The 22150-nt window shown below is 35.2% G+C and overlaps 2 protein-coding genes across 2 annotated transcripts; one reads left to right on the top strand and one right to left on the bottom strand.

Moving 5' to 3' along the window:
* The first annotated feature begins 7945 nt into the window (after positions 1-7945).
* Positions 7946-13481, top strand: chgb (chromogranin B). Its single transcript, XM_016282881.1, has 5 exons — positions 7946-9006; positions 9234-9280; positions 9369-9462; positions 9841-11765; positions 13145-13481. The coding sequence occupies exons 1-5, from the start codon at positions 8961-8963 to the stop codon at positions 13199-13201; spliced, it is 2169 nt and encodes a 722-aa protein (XP_016138367.1). The 5' UTR covers positions 7946-8960; the 3' UTR covers positions 13202-13481.
* On the bottom strand, positions 13417-20310 carry LOC107593280 (tRNA (adenine(58)-N(1))-methyltransferase non-catalytic subunit TRM6-like). Its single transcript, XM_016282935.1, has 8 exons — positions 20147-20310; positions 19979-20062; positions 18424-18548; positions 17829-18154; positions 16068-16153; positions 15765-15867; positions 15462-15548; positions 13417-14183 (listed from the first exon to the last, which is right to left on the bottom strand). Exons 1-8 carry the CDS (start codon positions 20308-20310, stop codon positions 14004-14006), a joined length of 1155 nt encoding a protein of 384 aa, XP_016138421.1. The 3' UTR covers positions 13417-14003.
* Between the last annotated feature and the right edge of the window lie 1840 nt (positions 20311-22150).

Here is a 22150-nt window from a genome sequence, read left to right on the forward strand (position 1 = left end):
TCACTATCTCAACAAATTCGAATATGGTGACATGCCAATCAGCTAATCAACTCAAAACACCTGCAAAGGTTTCCTGAGCCTTCAAAATGGTCTCTCAGTTTGGTTCACTAGGCTACACAATCATGGGGAAGACTGCTGATCTGACAGTTGTCCAGAAGACGATCATTGACACCCTTCACAAGGAGGGTAAGCCACAAACATTCATTGCCAAAGAAGCTGGCTGTTCACAGAGTGCTGTATCCAAGCATGTTAACAGAAAGTTGAGTGGAAGGAAAAAGTGTGGAAGAAAAAGATGCACAACCAACCGAGAGAACCGCAGCCTTATGAGGATTGTCAAGCAAAATCGATTCAAGAATTTGAGTGAACTTCACAAGGAATGGACTGAGGCTGGGGTCAAGGCATCAAGAGCCACCACACACAGATGTGTCAAGGAATTTGGCTACAGTTGTCGTATTCCTCTTGTTAAGCCACTCCTGAACCACAGACAGTGTCAGAGGCGTCTTACCTGGGCTAAGGAGAAGAAGAACTGGACTGTTGCCCAGTGGTCCAAAGTCCTCTTTTCAGATGAGAGCAAGTTTTGTATTTCATTTGGAAACCAAGGTCCTAGAGTCTGGAGGAAGGGTGGAGAAGCTCATAGCCCAAGTTGCTTGAAGTCCAGTGTTAAGTTTCCACAGTCTGTGATGATTTGGGGTGCAATGTCATCTGCTGGTGTTGGTCCATTGTGTTTTTTGAAAACCAACGTCACTGCACCTGTTTACCAAGAAATTTTGGAGCACTTCATGCTTCCTTCTGCTGACCAGCTTTTTGAAGATGCTGATTTCATTTTCCAGCAGGATTTGGCACCTGCCCACACTGCCAAAAGCACCAAAAGTTGGTTAAATTACCCTGGTGTTGGTGTGCTTGACTGGCCAGCAAACTCACCAGACCTGAACCTCATAGAGAATCTATGGGGTATTGTCAAGACGAAAATGAGAAACCAGAGACCAAATAATGCAGATGAGCTGAAAAAATGCAGATGAGAAACCTGGGCTTCCATACCACCTCAGCAGTGCCACAAACTGATCACCTCCATGCCACGCCGAATTGAGGCAGTAATTAAAGCAAAAGGAGCCCCTACCAAGTATTGAGTACATGTACAGTAAATGAACATACTTTTCAGAAGGCCAACAATTCACTAAAAATGTTTTTTTTTTATTGGTCTTATTAAGTATTCTAATTTGTTGAGATAGTGAATTGGTGGGTTTTTGTTAAATGTGAGCCAAAATCATCACAATTAAAAGAACCAAAGACTTAAACTACTTCAGTCTGTGTGCATTGAATTTATTTAATACACGAGTTTCACAATTTCAGTTGAATTACTGAAATAAATGAACTTTTCCACGACATTCTAATTTATTGAGATGCACCTGTATATGTATAAATAAATATAGGCTAACCGAGACTTGTCATTTGCACATTGTTGCTCTTTTGTTAGTTTTGATTGCTTCTATTGTCCTCATTTGTAAGTGTAAGCTTTGGATAAAAGAGTCTGCTAAATGACTAAATGTAAATGTTTAATTTGTAAGAATATAATGTAATAAATATTCGAGAAATTATTGTTTTATCTGATTATATTGGTCTATATAGATTGATAGCCTATGTAAAAAGCTAATAAGCAGATGAACACAAAAATGCTAGAGTGAATAGGTTTGATTTTGACATTTGTGGGAATATAACAGCTACCCCAACATTTTTGCATTTATGATAGACGTTTGACCAAAGTTTCTTGTCATCTAAAGTTTATTGCCATTGTAGCCAACATACATCTATGGTAGCCATTAGCCAACATACTCATAATAAATAAAGAGAGCTTTTTATGTTACAATTTAGTAGTCGATATTAGTATAGAGACATGTCCCTAGCGTCCCTACTTGATTCTACGCCCTTGTTTTATAACAATAAATAATTGTATAAATGTCTTTCAATTAAATGCATTCCTGCTAAATTAAAGTATTAATTTATAATAAAAAAATCTTACAAAACATTTGAACAGTAGTGTAGCCTATATTCTTTTACTAACAAATGAAACACTTATTTAGCTGTTTTTGTAAACTTGCAAAGGTATCACGTTTACCTGATGAAAGTGGTCAATCACATTACTGTTGTCAGTCTGAATTCTTGTCCTTTTTTCTTCCAGAAATGATGTAAAAAGAGCTACAGGGCTGCATTCGGTCAACTTCATTAACATTCATCTTTGCCCATAAGTCCAGGACTGAAAGGTGAGGTCTATGATTTACTTCTCTCTTCATTTTAGTTTCACACAGCAGTGAATGCCACAGGTCATGCTGGAACACCAGGCCCATGTTTACACCTCCTCAGATCATATTATCCAAATGGAAGATCATGCCCGTAGCCTCGAGACATGAGGGATCAGTCTGGTGCACACAGTGTTCAAATGTCAGATCTACATTAAACACCTCTGCCACTGCGAGTTCTCATCTGGATCAGGACCGCAGAGGTAATCGGTGATGTCTGATCGATTTCAGATAGGGCACCGGGGCTGTGATCAGCTGACAAGCGTGAACTCGGAGCGTAATTGATGAATTAAAGGGGATCAGCAGGTCATCTTTGATGTGGAAACTTTTGGAAGGATTAGATTAAGTCACTTAATTGTCTGATATTGTCTTGTAAGGCAGACGGTGCTCATCACCCTCTCCCTCGAGTCCTGAATCCATCAGATTATCTGAAAGACAGGAGGCTGAGTCTCTAAAATGGAGTTATTCTCACATGGTTCTGCAGAAGCTGTTTCTACTGCTGCATGTTTAACAGATTTCCAGTGTGACCAAATTCACTGGTTTACATCAGTAAAATGAAAACCATAAAAAAAATGTTGTTACTTAATATAAACATTAACTAAAATATGATAAAAAACTTAAACTCATTGTACTTCAGCTAGTTGTCAAGGCAACATGTCATATTTTCATTTAGTTAAACTTGAGGTAAAACTTTATTTAGACGTTTTAAAATATTTTAAAATATAAGAATGATAAAGCACAATAATATTTTAAAATATAAAAATGATAACGCACAATATATATATACTACCATAAAAAAATGTAATATTGTGAAATATTATTACGATGTAAAATAAAGTTTTTCTATTTTAATATACATTAAAATCTAATTTATTCCTGTGATGCAAAGCTGCATTTTCAGCATCATTACTCCAGTCTTCAGTGTCACATGATCCTTCAGAAATCATTCTAATATGCTGATTTATTATCAGTGCTGCAAAATATTTAATATTTGAATTTTCCCTACAAAAATGTTATTCACATATTTGTGTTGATTATAGACATGAGCATTGACTCAAAATATAGAAAATCGACTGAAAGAAGTTGTTTAGCAAAAATATTAAGCATTTTATTGTATAAAGTAGTTTATTGCACTTATTATGGTGATACATTGCCTTGTCAGTGTGCTGATAACATGCAAGTCTGCTGTGAATAATAATATAAGTACCTGAATAAAAATGTCAGGGATTCCATTTTTAATGATGGATTGGTACTTAGTCATCTCTGCTGAAAAAGTAAAACTATAAGATTCTGACCTATAAAGACTTTTGAAAGATTTCTGGATATTGTCACAGTTTTAAAACAAAGTTTTTTTTAATCTATATATTTTTATTTTATATTTATATACGTTTTTAATATATTGTATTTTTGAGAGAGATTGCTTTTTTATTTTACTAACATTTTGCCCTGTTATTTGAAGTTGAATTAATTTATAAAGTTTTAGATTTAAACATTATTATTAGCAGTATTTTGTTCTAGTCCACAAATGAACCATTTATTTGCAGTATTAATTTACCCCTTTGGATATGTCTGGATCCATAACTCTCCCACTTTTGGAGAGTTTTTGCTCCCACTTCATGGACCTTTTGTTCCCAAGTGTCAACATTTCTATTCAATAAACCCTCCACACACTATTACAGACAGCTCGAGTCTTTCTCTCCAGATGCTCACATACTGCACCAAAGTAAGTTTGCTGTGTTGACCTGAAACTGCTGCCTGTGTCTTGGATGAAATATAAAAGTGATTTCAGTGGGTAAAGGGAGAATGACTTCTCTACTGAGCACTTTTACTGTCTACTTCAGTTTCTCTATTGTACACTCTTAAAAATAAAGGTGCTTCACGATGCCATAGAAGAACCTTTTTGTCTAAATGGTTCCATAAAGAACCTTTAACATCTGAAGAACCTTTCTGTTTCACAAAAGGTTCTTTGTGGCGAAAGAAGGTTCTTCAGATTATAAAAAGTTAAGAAGGAGATGGTCCTTTAAAGAACCTTTGACTGAATGGTTCTTTGTGGAACCAAAAATGGTTCTTCTATGGCATCGCTTGAAGAACCTTTTGAAGCACCTTTATTTTTAAGAGTGTAGTCATTGAATGCTTCAACTCTCACACACAAGTATGTATTTCTCAGATCAGTTTCTGTGGTACATCAATAAACACATACAATTACCTGCATGATCAACCTAATTCAAATACTACTGTAAACAGTTTTTTGTTTAATAAATCAATATTTTTTTCAGCAAGAATGCTTTGAATTGATCAAACATGACAGTAAAGACTTGTAAATTATTACACAAAAAAAGCATAGCCTATTTCAAATGAATGCTGTTCTTTTGAACGTTCTATTCGTCAAAGAAAACACGAGTCACGGTTTCCACAAAAATATGAAGCAGCACAACTGTTTTCAACATTGACAATAATCAGAAATGTTTCTTAAGCAGCATATTAGAATGATTTCTGAAGAATGTGACACTGAAGATTGGAGTAATGATGCTGGAAATTCAGCTTTGCATCACATAAACATTTTAAAATACATTCAAGTAGAAAACCGGTATTAATAATATTATATGGTACTGTTTTACTGTATTCTTGGTCAAATAAAGGCAGATTAGGTATTAGACACTTCTTTGAAACATTGAAAATGGTAGTATATATTCTTATAGTACAAAAAGTCAGTTCTGAAAGGTGTAGTAAGTAATTGCCATTTACATCTATATCTTTAGATGCACTTTACAAAATATATCAAGGTTTAATTCAAGTTATGGGTCTGGCAGGGACATCTGATGATGTCCTGATCTATGTTAAAAGGATGCTATATTTGTGTGTTATGGGACAAGAGAGATGATGCCGTCCCAGATGAACACAGTAGCTTCTCATCATTGAATGCAAAAAAGAGTAGCACTTTCACTGCAGCACTGCTTGTACTATAACAGACACTATACACCCTTCAAAACACCTAAACTCCTCAAAAACCTGTTGTGGTCACGATTTCCTTTACCTAATATTACCCTATTTCTTTGTTTGTTGGATATCCGTCTGATGTAGACCAGAGACCATCAATAATAAAATGATCTGTGTGTCTAATATAAATATATGCCCGAGGGTGCATGAAATATATTTGATATTGTGAATCCATGAATAACCAAGTTAAAACCAACAAATACAGTATTGTAATATTTTGCAAGTGTCATAGCTGAAGCAGTTTGTGATAAAATATGAATATGCAAGTTTTTTTGTTTTTTTTTACCTTGAAATGCAAGTTCATTATGATAGCACACTGATTTCTAATAAGGCCAATGGCTTCGGTTTTCATTCCCAAACATCTGTTTTGGAAGAATGTACGTTTTTGTTATGCTTTAAATGACAAAAACAAAAACAGTACGACATTATGAAGCCAGGGGAACAACGGAGAGAAGAGAAAAAAAAGAAAGAAAGAAATTACAATCACAGACATGCAGGACCTTTATATCACTCAAAGATTTTGAAGATAGAACACAAGTGGACCGTTTTATTTGCCTTTCTATTTGTACTATATTGAATAGTTCAAAAATAGTTTTCCAATTCTTTACAAACCACTGTAAAACAGCGCTTTTTGTTAGAAAACTATGAATGTGGAAAGAGTACCTTTTCTTTGATAAACAGAGACATCATACCATAACTTTTTCACATAACTAAAATGACAGAAAATGTGGGGGACTGTTTCCAGGTGCAAAGAGCTACATCAATATCCTTCTTAAACTTACTGAGAAAATGTTTAACAGGATAGAGTATATGAATTATTTTGAAAGAGATTTCTTTTACTTTGTTTGTAACAAAAAACTTGTGAGGCAATAACCAAAGACTTTCCCACTTAAGATTATTAACAAATTTGGACCAATAAGCAGAGCAAGACTTAGCGGCAACTTCCTTTAGAAATAGAGAGCGAATAGATTTATTCTTGGACTGTGAAAGAACTGATTTTACCATATATTGTATCAGTTAGATTAATTATGGGCATATACACCGATATGGAAGAAAGTAGGCCTAAGTTTAGTGACTAACTAATTAATGCTCATATAGCATTTTAGCATAAGAAAGTGAGTGCATGTACAATATAAGAGAACAGGAGCTATTTCTGTGCCATACTGTTTTATAGACTGTGACATATAATATCTGACATATATGCTGTGTGCATGCTGACAAAGCGCTTTGGAATTTCACGAGGAAGCTGTCACACAATATATTCACTATACAACCTCAGACCACCAGCGATATTCAATATAAATTCAGCAATATAGCTTGTTTTATGATGCCGAGTATCCAAAAAGGAGATCAAAGCCAGTAAAGCCCTCAAAGTGCAGACTCTTCTGCTAGCCACCATCTTTTGTTTCTGCATGCAAATGACTTTGATTAAAGCCAAACAAACCTGATAATATTCTGGGGACCCATCTGAGCTCAACTCAATTAGTAAATCAGCTAGTATGTACTAGGTACACTTTGCACCCTGCATCTTATTCTCCCTGTTTATCGTGTCTACATATGCGCAGCGATGACTCTAAAAGCTTCACTCTTTTTTTGACTCAATAAATTATGAACAGGGATTTCGGCTTTAGAGGCAAGATGTCTGTATAATTCATTGCATTCGAGCTTCACAAGCATGATGGATACGTTGTGTTTTCTTTTTCCAAGCGTGCCAGAGCGTCCGATTTCCCCGGGGAGGGAGAGAGAGATATGACAATAAATGTGATAAATACCGGGATGCTACAGATATTACTTGCTTCGTGTTCTGGTTTATAACAAATCAATAGTGCATGTTGAAATCCATTAGTTTATGGTGAGACAGGGCTATGCAATCACTCATTTATTCAAGAGACTCATTATGCTGTCTTTTAATTAAAAGACATTTATCAATGCTTCTCAGAGCCAGCCTCATAACTGACAGTATAATAGCTCAGTCAGATATCTCATATGCCAAGTGCAATGCCAAACAGCAAGGTTAGTACTCATAAGAAACAGCTTTGAGTTTTTGATTGAGAATGTTTAAACATCTGAAATTATACATCTTTATAGTCGTTATCGGTGTCAATTAAATGTTAATTCATATACAATAAAACTAGAAATACACAAAAGGTGTTAAATCTCTAACACCCACACTTGATAACTACAAATGTACTGTGATAAATGTAACAGTGAATGACTAAACTCTAAGGTGAATAATTAGCCTATATTGTGTACAAACTGTTATAATCAGCACAAAACATCCTAAAGCACTAGAGGCATTAAGAAAATGAAAGACAAACTTTAATAGTGACTATAGTCAACACTAAGAAGAGATGATATGGAAAATATGTAGTTCAATAAATATGCAGTTAAATTGATAAAACATTTTTTTTTTATAAGACTACAAAATAAGGTAAAAAAAAATTAAGTTCAGATAACGTGAGGGATCGTCCCGGATGAGATCGTCAGGTGAAAGGTCATCATCATGTGGATAATTTTATATTTTATTTACGACTAAATTATTATTCATTCACTTTACTAATAGTTAGATTGGGCAGGCCTTCACAAAATGGCATTTAATTACAAAAAAAAAATTTGTCTCGACAAAAGGGCACTTTGGGCATCAAGGGGAAAAGGGGCAGGTGCTCAAGCACCCTCTGCACGTGCCTGATTACACCTACTGTCCGTTACTTAATTGAATTGTCACATGAAAATTTAATGGCAAATTACTGCTCCTTCTCACTCGTGAACCAGAAAACATCGTCACTAGTGCCCTTGTCTGGTTTTGACAAGACTGAAATGTGGCCCTTCCCTTGTTCTGTTTGAGTGGATGATAAATCAAAGCCTCTCGTTTAACATTCTGCAGCTCTTAAAAACTCCGACTGCCCCGTGACGGTTCCGTTACCACAGCAACTACAGCATCCCAGGTGCAATCCTTCTGCTGAAACTCAGAGCACCTGTACCAAACATTAGTTTGCAGTTTCACAATTCCCTCACGACACACATCAACCATGAACGAAGTGGGCATCTGAGAGTTGCACAGCATTCTGTCCGATTTCATAGGAGTCTGTTTATTCAATTATAAAGCCTACAATAATTTACAATAAGCATTATTTAGATAGGATGAACAATTAATTGAATTAATAATATAGTACTGCAGGATCTTGCAGGAATTTAATGACTTCTTATTGAGTTGCTGGTATTGTATTTTTCTTTGTAATACACAAGATCACGTATGACTGGAAGGGACACATGAGATTTATAAAATAAGTCACAAAATATATAGGGAAGACCAGGGTTAGTTTTCACACTTATATACTCTATACTGTTTTATGTAACTCGACACATAGGCTAAAAATCTTGGGCTGGAAGGCGATAAGCTGAATATGAATACAAAATAATAATAAATGCACCGACATCACAAATCAGAAAATTTAATTAAAGTCTCATTAAGGGTTCACATTGGTCGTGACGTAAGCAACCCACAAACTCACGAGCTCAGACCCTGCGTGTCCCACCGCGAGCTCAAAACAGACGCAGCGCGCGCTCTGAGCTGCAGCACGAGAAACAGAGCTCCTCTCTGCTGCTTAAGACTGCAAAGACAAGAGCCGTTCCGGATAACAACAAGAGCAGAAAACATCAGTGTGCATCATGAAGTTTGCGGCTTTAATCTGCTTGGTTGTTTTCTTCGCTGCAGGTAAGTGAAATAATCTGAATGTACACAAAGAATCATTGAATAAATCATTTCAGCACCATGGTCAGCGACAAGACCGTTTGCTGCGGAATAAATAGAAGATCACAAGGGGAGTTTGCTTTAAGCGGGTTTTACACGAGTAAAACGTATGGATAATTGGTGATATCGAGATGAATAAGCTTTTACATTGTGATTTGCACAAATATAATTCAAGGCTTTTACTATCCCAGATGGAGAGTCCATGCCAGTCGAGCAGGACAGCCAAAGAGAGGACCTGGTATGCTGTAGCTTCTATGTCCGTAAGAAAAAAAACAATGCATTTATTGTTTTACTCCTTTTGGTTAAAGTATGTACTTTAATTTCAGCTTACCCAGTGTTTAGTTCACATCCTTTCAAAGGCACTGTATAAGACCAATGATACTCCGCTGCATCCAGAATGCAAAAACATCCTTACACCAGGTACGTTACTTTGCACTGTTCACACTGTGTTGCTTCATTGTGTTATTGAGGAGAACGTTTCATTTATTTGTTAACAACTTAATTGGAGAATTCTTATTCAGGTTATTCTTGCACAACTCCGTTTGATCTTACATCTAAATCCATTAAATGTATAATTTGGGCATATAACTTGATAACAGTCAGACTACATCATTGTCACAGTTTCTAACCTCAGTACATCGTGCTTGGTGGATGAGACAGTTTCGGGTCAGTGCTTTCACTCCAAGACTGTGGAATAATTTGATGTTTTCATGCAATGCATAAGCAATGGAGTGAAAATGATTTACAAATCATTTGCATGAGTGTTTTGTGCCAATTTTAATCTCTCCATGAATTTAGGATCAGGTCATTCATCAGTTGTGAAAAAGGAGGAAGACACTCTAGAACCAGTTCAAGAGGAGATTAAAAAGCCAAGAGGAGAGTCTAAAGTCAAGGAGGAACTCATTGAGGATCTTCTCAAAGCTAACAAACGGGAGGAGCTGGATGACGAACGGAGCCAGGAAGAGTTCCCAAATTTTTTTAAAAGAACAATCAAAGACAGGCGTGAGGAAATGGATGACGAACGTAGCCAGGAAGAGTTCTCAAGTTTTATGAAACGAAGAATCTATGAAAAACGTGATGAACTGGATGATGAACGAAGCCAGGAAGAGTTCCCAAGTTTTATGAAAAGAAGAATCAAAGAAAAACGTGATGAACTGGATGATGAACGAAGCCAGGAAGCGTTCCCAAGTTTTATGAAACGAAGAATCCACGAAAAACGTGATGAACTGAATGATGAACGAAGCCAGGAAGAGTTCCCAAGTTTTATGAAAAGAAGAATCAAAGAAAAACGCAACGAACTGGATGATGAACGAAGCCAGGAAGAGTTCCCAAGTTTTATGAAAAGAAGAATCAAAGAAAAACGCAACGAACTGGATGATGAACGAAGCCAGGAAGAGTTCCCAAGTTTTATGAAAAGAAGAATCAAAGAAAAACGTGATGAACTGGATCATGAACGGAGCCAGGAAGAGTTCCCAAGTTTCTATAAAAGAGGCAACAAGCATAAAAGGGAAGATCCCGACGATGAGAGAAGCCAAGAGGAATTTCCCCAGAAAAGACATTTTTCTGTCCTTTACAAGCGTGATAATCCCGATGAGGAGCGCAGCCAGGAGGAATTCCCTCTATATGAATATAAAAGGAGTCGTCTTCTGACCAGCAGAGAAAAACGTGAAGAGCCGGACTATGATAGAAGCCAAGAATTTTTCCCAAGTTACACCCACAAAAGAAACCATGGGGATGGAGAAGAAGAGGATGAGGAGAGTGAGGAAAGAGAGAAGCGGATCTGGAAACCATCACATAGATACCACCACAAGAAAAAGCACCACAAACGCAGTGAGAATGAGGATTTCGAAGAACCAGACTATGACAGAAGTCAAGAAGACTTCCCAAGCTTCAGCCAAAAAAGGAGCCATGGGGATGGCAGGCACTACAAACCAAATGAAGACCTGCTGAACAAGCATATTAATGAGGACTTAAACTCACGGGAAGAGAGGTCTGAAGAATCAGAAGAGGTAGACGAGGGTACCACAAAGCGATACTGGAAACCCACCCATAGATACCACCATAAGAAGCACCACAAACGGGACTCATCTGAAGAGGATTATGAGGAAAGACCCCTGAAAAAAAGGTATGAGGACTCAGAGGAAAGTGAGGAAATGGATAAAAGGATCTGGAAGCCTACACACAGATATCACCATAAGAAGCTTCATCACAAGCGTGGCGACTCAACAGAGCTCAAGGATGAAGATGAACCCATCTCAGAGAAGACTCACAGTCTCCATGACTCAACAGACAATGCCCTCAAGCGCCATTCACCTGAAGAGGAAGAAGAGATTGTTTATGAGCTTAATGAAAAGAGGCATCACTTAACCAGCCAAGAGGAGGAAGATGAGCTGAAGAAAGGACACCAGAGTTCTGCAGAGGAGAAGCAGGACAGGGAGGCTGCGTTGAGGTACCTAACAAAAAAGAAGAATGAGTTACAGGAACGTCTACTTAACAAAGGTGACATCTATGAGAAGCGTTCCCCGTGGATTTACAGAGGATACTACCATCCAGCCTGGTACAAGAGAGGCCATAAGGTGGATGAAAGTACTGACCAGCACCCCTACCATAAACTAGAGGACTTTGCTGAGACTCTCCGGTACAAAAGAGGCCTGCTTACACAGGAGGAGTCACCCGAGGAGGAAAAGGGTGTCCCCCAACAGAAGCTTATCACACCAGAGGAGGTATAGTCTGATCTGTACAAGTGACAGTACATTTATTACCAGTATCGTCTCCTGAGAGTTACCAGAGGTTACAAGTCTTTCTTAAGGTTAATACTTAATGTATTACCACTTGTTAGGTCTGAAACCATAAGACCTTTAACCGCTAGGCCAATGGTTCCCAACCCTGTTCTTGAAGGCCCCTTAACAATAGACTCCCAGCAAAAATGTGCAAAAATTTTATCTTCAGGGCTTCAACAGCATATCATATTGGGCAGTGCCCTTAAAGGGACATCTTCGTACCCCTAAAAGGGTCATAGTACTACCTTAAGGGTCCATATTACTGCAAGGTATTAATATGTACCTTTTAGGATAAATAAAATATAAATATGTCCCGTTAAGGTTACTGCCCCAGTGACAAGTTGTTGTACCCCTAAAGATAAAGTTTTTTGCACATTTTGTCTGACAGTACACACATTTTTGGTGTCTCCCTATTCTGATTCAACTCATAAACTTGTTTGTGGAGATGGCAAGTCCTGGAATGGGTGTGTCAAATAAGAGATATCCAAAATGTGTACTGTTGGGGAAACCTTGGGAATGTATCTAAACTCTGCAGGACAGTGGGACTCCAGGAACAGGGTTGAAGACCTCTGCACTAGGTTTCACAACCCCAATTTAACAAATGGCCACACAAAGTCTACATGCTATATTACAAATGGAAATAAAAAAGCATTCACTGACCCAAGTCATTTAGGACAAGACAGGGATGCATTGCAAGTAATAAACGATATCAACACAATCAAGACTTGCTTCATGGAGCTCCTGAAAATGATGCCAGATTTTTCACTTTAAGTAGCTTTTACGTATCTCTGCTTGCTAGACTTCAACATGCATAAGTTGCATGACTAAGAAAGGATGTGGGTAGACTGTAACTCCTTTCAGTTCTTTACTACATGGAACTTTAGCTGCACCAAAAATTGGCAATAACATTCCAGCATCAATGTCTCTACAGTGACTACTTAAGCCAAATGCTGTGCTATTACAAGGATATCGGAGTTATCTGATATGCCTGCAAATTACAAAGTAATACTGCATTTACTTAAGGGTGTACAGGGATAAACTCAGGATGCTAAGAGCATCATCCTCAACATGGCAGGGATATTGAATAACTAAAGGTACTTCCCTATAACTTTCCTACTGGGAATGTGGAAATAGTATATTTCACTAGAGCAACAACATTTTTTTCATTCATAAAGAAACAACTTTATGGCAGACTGCAATGATTGCGCAAAATGCGCATACACACAAAACTCCAGGGACTGATTAAAGCAATAGTTTTTAAGCATCACTTAAAAGAGTTTTGAAACATAAGTACTGCATTTAATTCTTGTTCTTTCTTTCAGTTAAAAGAACTTGAGAAACTGGCCTCTGTGGATCAACAGATGAAAGAGACAACTTAACCATTCCTAGAACCATCTGAGCCATCATTTTCTTGCACTGCCTGATTTGATTTTCCATGAGCTTTGTGTGTGCTTTGGCTGCTTTAGATGAATGCATTACTATATGTCGTACCTGATTACAACTGCATTAGAATATTGTTATTGGTGTAAGTCCGTGTTTAATATTAGAGTCTGAGAAACAAAACGGTCTATAAAAGGCAAAATAAGCTTGATAATACCATGTGAATCATTTCTCTCTTTATTACATCCTAAAATATTCTTAAAAAAAAAAAACCTAAAAGAACTAAATGCCCACGTACTGGGCATTTAAATGCATTTAAATTTGAATGCATTTAAGAGCATGCTACTTTACAACTGTGAAAAATGCAGTATGTTTAAAAATTGTTGTTGTTCTTTATGGCGGTCCATAGAATCTCTGCATTGTTTACATTTAATAAAATGTGTAATTATGGGACCAAAGCTGATGAATGTGGTTATCATTTGTGTTGATGCTGGATGCCTTCTGAAATTTATTTAAAAAATAATTATTATTGAAACTTGGTTATTCGCCAAGTGCAGAGGATGCCGAAAATGCAGCGCATGTTTTCCTTCCTCCACATCTTGCTAAAAAAAATAAATAAATAAAGATGAGAACATTGATGTAACTCTTAAATGCAAATCTTGTCAAAAAGAAATAAACACAGTAGATAACAGACTTTGAATAATAAAGTCGTGCAACTCGTAGAGAATAAAGCACTGCCTGCATGTGTGAGTCCAACACTGATTTGGTTTCTTCTCACTTAAGTTAACCTAAACTAATTGCCTAGGCAGAGCTGTCACATGATGAACTAATCTTATCCAGTTTCAGCCTCTTGGCAACAGGCTCCTCTGATTTGTGCTGATTCCTAGCTTTGGCAGCGTCTGCAGCGACCGTGGTTCCGGACAGGAGATACCCTCCACCTCCACTCATGAGCAGCACTGGATGAGTCCGGTTGGGCAACACCTGAAACAATGATACAGAAGTGATTAAGTCGAAGCCTTCTAGGGGTGGGTGGTAGGACCAAAATCTTATTTCACAGCATGAGTCATCTTATATAACAGTAATTATATCACAATGTATCTGTATTTCCTGGAAATACAACAAAAAAGGTTTACACATAACTGTGCCAATGCAAAAAATAAAAAACGGAGACAATTAAAATAATAAATTTAAATTTTTTGTATTTTGAACTTGATGTACACTAACGTTCAAATGTTTTGTTATTATTATTATTTTTAAGGTTTATGCTCACCAAGGCTGCATTTATTTGAACAAAAATACAGTAATATTGTGAAATATTACTACAATTTAAAATAACTGTTTTCTATTTAATATATTTTAAAATGTAGTTTATTTGTGTGATACAAAGCTGAATACAAAGCTGCTGTGCTGCAATTTTGTGAAGAGTCATACATTTTTTCAGGATTAATATTAAGTTCAAAAGAGCAACATTTAATTTAAGAATTTTTTGTAACAGCATAAAAGTCTTGCTGTCTTTTCATCAAATGAATGCATACTTGATTAATAAAAGTATTAACTTCTAAAAAAAAAAAAAAAAAAAAAAAAAAAAAATTTATAAAAAAGGGAGATTAAGACGAAGCCTTCTAGGGGGGGGGGGTATGACCAAAATCTTATTTCACAGCATGAGTCATCTTATATAACAGTAGACAATTAAAATAATAAATTAAAATTTTTTGTATTTTGAACTTGATGTACACTAACGTTCAAATGTTTTGTTATTATTTTTAAGGTTTATGCTCACCAAGGCTGCATTTATTTGAACAAAAATACAGTAATATTGTGAAATATTACTACAATTTAAAATAACTGTTTTCTATTTAATATATTTTAAAATGTAGTTTATTTGTGTGATACAAAGCTGAATACAAAGCTGCTGTGCTGCAATTTTGTGAAGAGTCATACATTTTTTCAGGATTAATATTAAGTTCAAAAGAGCAACATTTAATTTAAGAATTTTTTGTAACAGCATAAAAGTCTTGCTGTCTTTTCATCAAATGAATGCATACTTGATTAATAAAAGTATTAACTTCTAAAAAAAAAAAAAAAAAAAAAAAAAAAGAGTACTTGAATAGTAGTGTAAATAAAAAGAATAACAGCAAATCAAAGTCTGGCATTAGAGCAAAAACACCTTATGAAACACCCCATGTAAAAAAAACGAAAATATAGCACGAACAATAATACATACAACTATGTGTGTACAGGGATGTAGTAAAGAATTACCTGGTAATGCCTGAGCCAGGAATCTGTTAATCTGAGACTGATTGCTCCTCCTTGTTCCCGGAGTTTTGTGTAGCACTCAATCAGCGGCTGTCCAAAAGAGATCAGACAGTAAATATAGCAGGAAACAGTTATTAAAACACTTGACTTAAACATACAAATCGTTTTAAAGCGACAACGCCCCATAATTTATGGTACTTTTTAGGCTTTCTGGGAACTTGACATTACAACAACTGGCATTTTGACATATTGCTAAATAACATGTTTAGATGAACTGCCTCTTTAACAACAAACCAATCCGTTTACCTCTCTGTACTGACAGTACACTACGAACGGTCGTGATGGTGCTACGAACTTCAGCAGACCCATTAACACAGGACAGGGGTGGAAGCGACTAGCAATCACCAACCTGAAACAAATAAATATTTCAATCAGCCTCCCCATATTAATTAGGTAAATCACTGGAAGACTGCATACAAAACAGCTTAAATCAATACAAAATATTGATTGATTGACTTTATTAATCCCAAAGGGAAATTCACATGTCACAGCAAAGCTCATTTTTAGCAAAGCTCTTTTTGCTATATAACAGAAAGCAACAAAACATACCCATCTGCATTTCTGCCCTCTAACAGAGCAGCAGCTGAAGCTAACTTCTTCCTCTTCTCCTCCATCTTCACCTTTTTCTCTCGAGCCTGGAAGTTTAGAAAGACCAATCAAATATTAATGTAAAACTTTAGAAAAATTCTTAAAAGACGACCGTTTCCACCCGGAGTAGTTACATTATCCCACAAACAAGTAGTATGGCAAGCCCTTTTGACTTTTATTCATTCTCAGGATATGAATTCTTGATATCAACAATTCAATTTTTACTAGTTAAAATGTTCATTCTTGATATCAGGAATTAGATTTCTACTAGTAACAATTGCTATTTTTGATATCAGCAACTACATTTCCACTAGTAACAATGTTAATTCTTGATATCAACAATTACTTTTCAACTAGTAAAAACTATAATTCTTGATATCTGCAATTTAATTTCTACTAGTAAAAAATATTATTCTTGATATCAATAATTTATATCCTGAGAATGGCAATAGGCAAGCCGTTTTGACTTTTATTCATTCTCAGGATATGAGTTCTTGATATCAACAATTACATTTTCACTAGTTAAAATGTTCATTCTTGATAGCAGGAATTGGATTTCTACTAGTAACAATGGCTATTTTGCAGATATCAAGAATTATAGTTTTTACTAGTTGAAAAGTAATTGTTGATATCAAGAATTAACATTGTTACTAGTGAAAATGTAGTTGCTGATATCAAAAATAGCAATTGTTACTAGTAGAAATCTAATTCCTGATATCAAGAATGAACATTTTAACTAGTAAAAATTGAATTGTTGATATCAAGAATTCATATCCTGAGAATGAATAAAAGTCAAAAGGGCTTGCCATACAAGTAGTGTATATAGAGGCATCTAACAAGAAGTCTGTTTTTGCATGTTTTGTTGTCTTCACACATCTCCTTTCACACACTTCACCTCAAGCTGCTCTTCTTTTAAACTCCTGTCTCCTTGGAAACCAAGTAGACTTTTGAAAACACTCAAAAGGGCAAAATGTTTTATCATCGTGAAAATGACACCAAAACTGAGGGACAGTTATAATTTGGTTACAGAATAACACATTTTAAAAATATACTTTTTTTTTTTTAAGTTTGTGGTCATTCAGCTGTTTAAATGATTTTAAATATATTTATAATTATTTAAATTATATGAATAATTTAAAATGGAAAGTTTCGGGCTTTGATCAAATACAAAGAACTTTAAATAGTCTGTGTTTTTTAGCTTTTCTTTAAATGGACATGTTTTTTTTTAAATAATATATAATTATATTTAAAGTTATTTAAGTTACATTTTAATTTTAAAAAGTAACATTTTGGTCTAGGACCAAAATAGTTTGTTTATCTGTTTAAATTTAAAAAACTTTTTAAAGTTATAATCATTATTTAGAATTACTTAAATTAAATTCATATTGTATAATGATAAGTTTAGATCTTTGACAAATATAATACATTTTTAAATAGTTTGTGCTTATTTAGCTTTTTGTTTAAATTACCATATAATTATTATTTTTTTTGAACTAGTGATAATTAATATTTAGAACTATTTCTAAATCATTTAAAAAAGGTTTGGTCTTAGACAACAATAAAAGCAAAAGCAGCAAAGGTAAATGATGAAGGCATGGAAAAAGTTAATATAATTTATTTTAAAAAATTAATAATGATTCAACCCTTGGGACATAAAGTAGTTCCAGAAACACTCAACCATGATGGGAAATATGCATGTAAAAATCATGTGAAAAACCTTACCCTCTGCTCTCGCAGTCTTTCTCTCTCCGCTCTCCTCATTTCCTCTTGCGGGTCGACGCTGACCTCCATGCTCTGAGGTTCGGTGTTCTTCTCCTCAGACACACCTGAGGTTTCCTGAGAGGACTCGGATCGTCCGTTCCCGCTGCCAGTGGCCTGAGAGTCCGCATCCTTCTCTGACAGATCCAGGGTTCCCGCCAACAGAGCGTTAACTTTGCATAAAGGGAATTCATGCAGCGTCTCGTGGAAGTGAGACGGAAAGCCGAAGCTCTCCATGCCGGCTCTCGTTGGGCCTCCACCGGGATACATCTGAATAACTGAGCCATAACCTGACAAACAGAAACATCTGGATCATCAGTACAGTGTAATAGTGTTTGACTAATACAAGTTTTTGGAAATGTGGGTAACCAAACATTTGATTGTCCTCACTCCCCAACAATTTTTTTTTATACTATGGAAGTCATCAACCGTTTAATTACCCATATTCTCCAAAATATCTTCTTGTGTTAAACAGGAGAAAGAAACTCATACAGGTTTGGAGCAACTTGAGGGTGAGTAAACGACAGAATTCTCATTTTTGCAAATAAAGTGTGATCACCTCCCATTCTCTCCATCACCGAGCCCAACACAAGTCCAGCACAGGTCTCAAAAACAATGATTTTACTGCCAGCGTGGATGTTCCCCAGAGTCAAAATCTGAGCCAATGTGTCGTACCGCAGGTGACTAAAACAGAGGAAAAACATTTACAACACTTTATAATAGTATTGTACAATACAATATTTAGACTTTTAGACGTACTAGAACAGTGTTTCCCAAACTGGAAAATTTAAAAAATTTTAAAAATAATTTTAAAGTAAAAACAATCAAAATAAAACTCTTTTCCTTTTTTGAAGAAAGATCACATATTTACTTGCATGTGATTTGACCATTAACCAACATCAGAGAGGCGCAGTGTTGTTAATGCTAACTAAAACGTAATTAAACTTAATCAAAACATTTTTTAATTAATTGAAATAAAGTTGAAATAATATATAAATTTTAATAAAAATGCATTTATTTTGGCAGCTGACTGAAATAAAATAAGTTGAAGCACTAAAATAGAAATAAAAATTAATTAAAGCTACAAATAAATATAAAAAAAGTACTTACAAACGCACTAAAACAAGCAAAAATGAAACCAACAGAATGAAAACAAAATTCAAAATATTAATACATAGTATATACTGTAAATAAATAATAATGTATATAAATAATAATTTTAAAAAATGGAGAATTCAAATATGTTTAGAACCCAGTAAAATATTAACCTAAAATCTTCAAGTAAATTTTTAGGTCAGAGGGATTCAGATGAAAATTTTTTTTTTATGAAGTCCCTTTACTACTAATATATATATATATATATATTGAGTGTCCTTAAAAGAATACTTTGCTAAATAATAAACTATTATTAAGCTAAAAAGTATTCTTTTAAGGACACTCAATATATATATATATAGTGGGAAAAATTTAAGGGGGTCTGAATACTTTCCGTACCCACTGTGTATATATATATATATATATATATATATATATATATTGAGTGTCCTTACAGAAAAGAATCCTTAAAAGAATACTTCGCTAAATAATAAACTATGTAATTATATCAGGTAACTCATGGGTTCTAAAACGTCATGAGGATGAGTAAATGGTTAACCCCTTAGCTGTCACTCACATTTTTGAACATAGACATGAAAGTGCACGATCCAAACTTACATTTTTATAATTCATGAACGAAAACATTTTGTAACATGATATTGATGTTTGATTTTAAAATGGGTTTCAAAGGATGAATTTTGAGATTTAAAGTTTTCAACTGATATGTAATTTCTGATGATTTCTAAAGTGTGATAAAAGGCAACAAAGACGACTTTTTTTGACAAAGGTCAGAACTCCTGTTATGATGTAGATTTTTGAGGTGCACTACTTTTCCTACATCATTTTTAACAAAAACATTGGTAAAATATCTATTTAGGAGTCTTAGACCTTTCCAACGATATATAGTTTGTCATGATTAGATTAGGATTTAATTGTAATATAGTGAAGTAAACTTAGGCGTCCCACAGAGGGGACGGGTGACAGTTAAAGGGTTAAAGTATTCCTTTAGGTTCACGTGCCATATTTTCCCTGGTTCTCTGCCGTGGTACATCATGGCAAGGAGTCGAGTGGAGGGCTTTAGGATTGTTATGTCACTCTCGTACCTGTACACAAAGGCAAAGAACTTGTTGACAGTGATATATTCCATGGGATTGACAAAATATGAATTAAAAGTGGTTTGAACTCACTTTTTCTTTTTCTTCTTGATGTATTTCTCTTGAGCAAATTCAGTTTTGTCCTTGAATGTTGTACTGTTGTCTATGAGCTGCTGGACAATCTCCTTAAACACGCATGAATGGACATGTGAGCAAAATTTACTTGTAACGACATACGAACACCTAAAAACCTTCATGAATAACAGCACAAATTGTGAAGTGACATGATATGTGGCCAAGTATGGTGACCCATACTCGGAATTAGTGCTCTGCATTTACCCATCCAAAGTGCGCACACACAGCAGAGAACACACACACACACCGAATATAAGTCTTAATATTTGTCACTCCTTCCGTTTGCAGATACAGAAACAGTGCAGAATGTAATACTTCTTGTTCGTTTTACATATTAATGTTTCTTTAAATCAGATGTTTCAAAGCAATTAAACCTTTTATGCAAGTTACAAGTTTAATTTCGACTGTTAATGTGGTCACAGGGTTTAGATCCCACTGTATGCAAAATCTCAAGCCCTAAACAGAACTTACACTCTAGCCTGCCGTGCGTGACGCTGTGTTTCGTTGTGAAAGCGAAACTACTTTGTTTGGTCTTCCAAAAATGGACACGACTAGAAATCAGTGGTTAAGTTGTATTTACAACACTGTTCCAGAACACTTCAACCCAAATATTCAGATGTGTGCAGCACATTTTATGGAGGACTGTTTACTGATCCTGGGAGAGTAGACTACAATGCCGGCTGTTCTGACTCACAGACTGTAAGTACCTTTTTCATATTTAAAGAATTTGCCACTGACGATTCAAACGCGAGTTTTGAGCAGTGTAGAGTAGGGCTTGTTGTTTGTCATTTCTCCGATCACAAATGCAGACATGGTTTTATGTTTATGCGGCGCGATGCAATGCGACGCGTAAAAAGACAGTATAAGTCAGTATATATGCAACAAATGCCTCGTTTATAATGGGTTTTCATGTTTTTGTCTCGTCGCTCCAGCCGGACAGGGCATCACAGTATGTGAGGGGCGAAACATTTCCGTCACACGCTTGAGGTATTCAGCCAATCACAACGCAATGGATAGCTGGCCAATCACAGCACACCTCGCTTTTCAGACCGATGAGCTTTGTAAAAATCGATGCATTTCAGAAAGGCGGGGCATAGAGGAGAAACAATAATGTACAGTATGTGGAAAATAACGTGTTAACCTTAAACCACAAACACATTTCATTACACCAAATACACAAAATAATGTTATTTTTAGCAGCATCATATGACCCCTTTAATGAGCTATTGAACTTTACATTAGGTTTATACTAACAAAAACTGCTACCATGGTTATCTGAACATGTATAATGACTATATCACGGCATTATCACGTGATGTCATTATGTACTTCCACTGTATTTACAAAGGTAAAAAAAATAAAATAAAATAAATAAAAAAACGTGCTATGGATATATTACGGTTATCGTTACTATCATATGAGTATATGTCCAACATAAAAGTGCATTTATTGCACGTATTTTATGTATGTATGATATAGTTGTATCCCATTCTGTACTATTATTCAAAACCTAAAGTGCTGATTTATAATAAAAAATAATATTCAGTGCGTGTTCGACTATAGTGACTACATAGCAGGGTTATTATAGTTAACTAAAACAAACCATGAAGAAATACTTTTCGTTACTTATTTTCATTTAATTTACATTTAAGTACTACAATAAACTAAATAGACCAATGAAACAATAATTATATAAAATAAATATATAAAAATTATATAGACATATTTTAGAAAGTGATAAAAGTGACAAAACACAACAAAATGAATAAAACTAAGATTTAAAGAAAACAGAAAATATAAAAATAAAATCTAACTATAAAAACTACATTACACTCCTATATGGTTTGTTGAAACAAATAAAACAGCTAATTATATTTCAAGCATGATAAATGGTCAGTGCTTGATTATGAATTTCAGTCAAATTGGACCTCATAATGAAAGTGATTGGATTTATTTTGACAA

The sequence above is a fragment of the Sinocyclocheilus grahami genome, unplaced genomic scaffold, assembly GCF_001515645.1.
Source record: "Sinocyclocheilus grahami isolate Dianchi unplaced genomic scaffold, SAMN03320097.WGS_v1.1 scaffold168.1, whole genome shotgun sequence".
Lineage (NCBI taxonomy): Eukaryota > Metazoa > Chordata > Actinopteri > Cypriniformes > Cyprinidae > Sinocyclocheilus > Sinocyclocheilus grahami.

Bases quoted from the DNA above. Each gene is read 5' to 3' on its own strand.
- chgb (XM_016282881.1), top strand. From the start codon at position 8,961: ATGAAGTTTGCGGCTTTAATCTGCTTGGTTGTTTTCTTCGCTGCAG. The intron at 9,007-9,233 runs GTAAGTGAAATA...TTACTATCCCAG, and splicing joins GGTTGTTTTCTTCGCTGCAG to ATGGAGAGTCCATGCCAGTC. The intron at 9,281-9,368 runs GTATGCTGTAGC...CTTTAATTTCAG, and splicing joins ACAGCCAAAGAGAGGACCTG to CTTACCCAGTGTTTAGTTCA.
- LOC107593280 (XM_016282935.1), bottom strand. From the start codon at position 20,310: ATGAAGGTTTTTAGGTGTTCGTATGTCGTTACAAGTAAATTTTGCTCA. The intron at 20,063-20,146 runs GTGAGTTCAAAC...CTTTGTGTACAG, and splicing joins ATCAAGAAGAAAAAGAAAAA to GTACGAGAGTGACATAACAA. The intron at 14,184-15,461 runs GTAATTCTTTAC...TCATTGTTTCAG, and splicing joins CCTGGCTCAGGCATTACCAG to GTGTTGCCCAACCGGACTCA.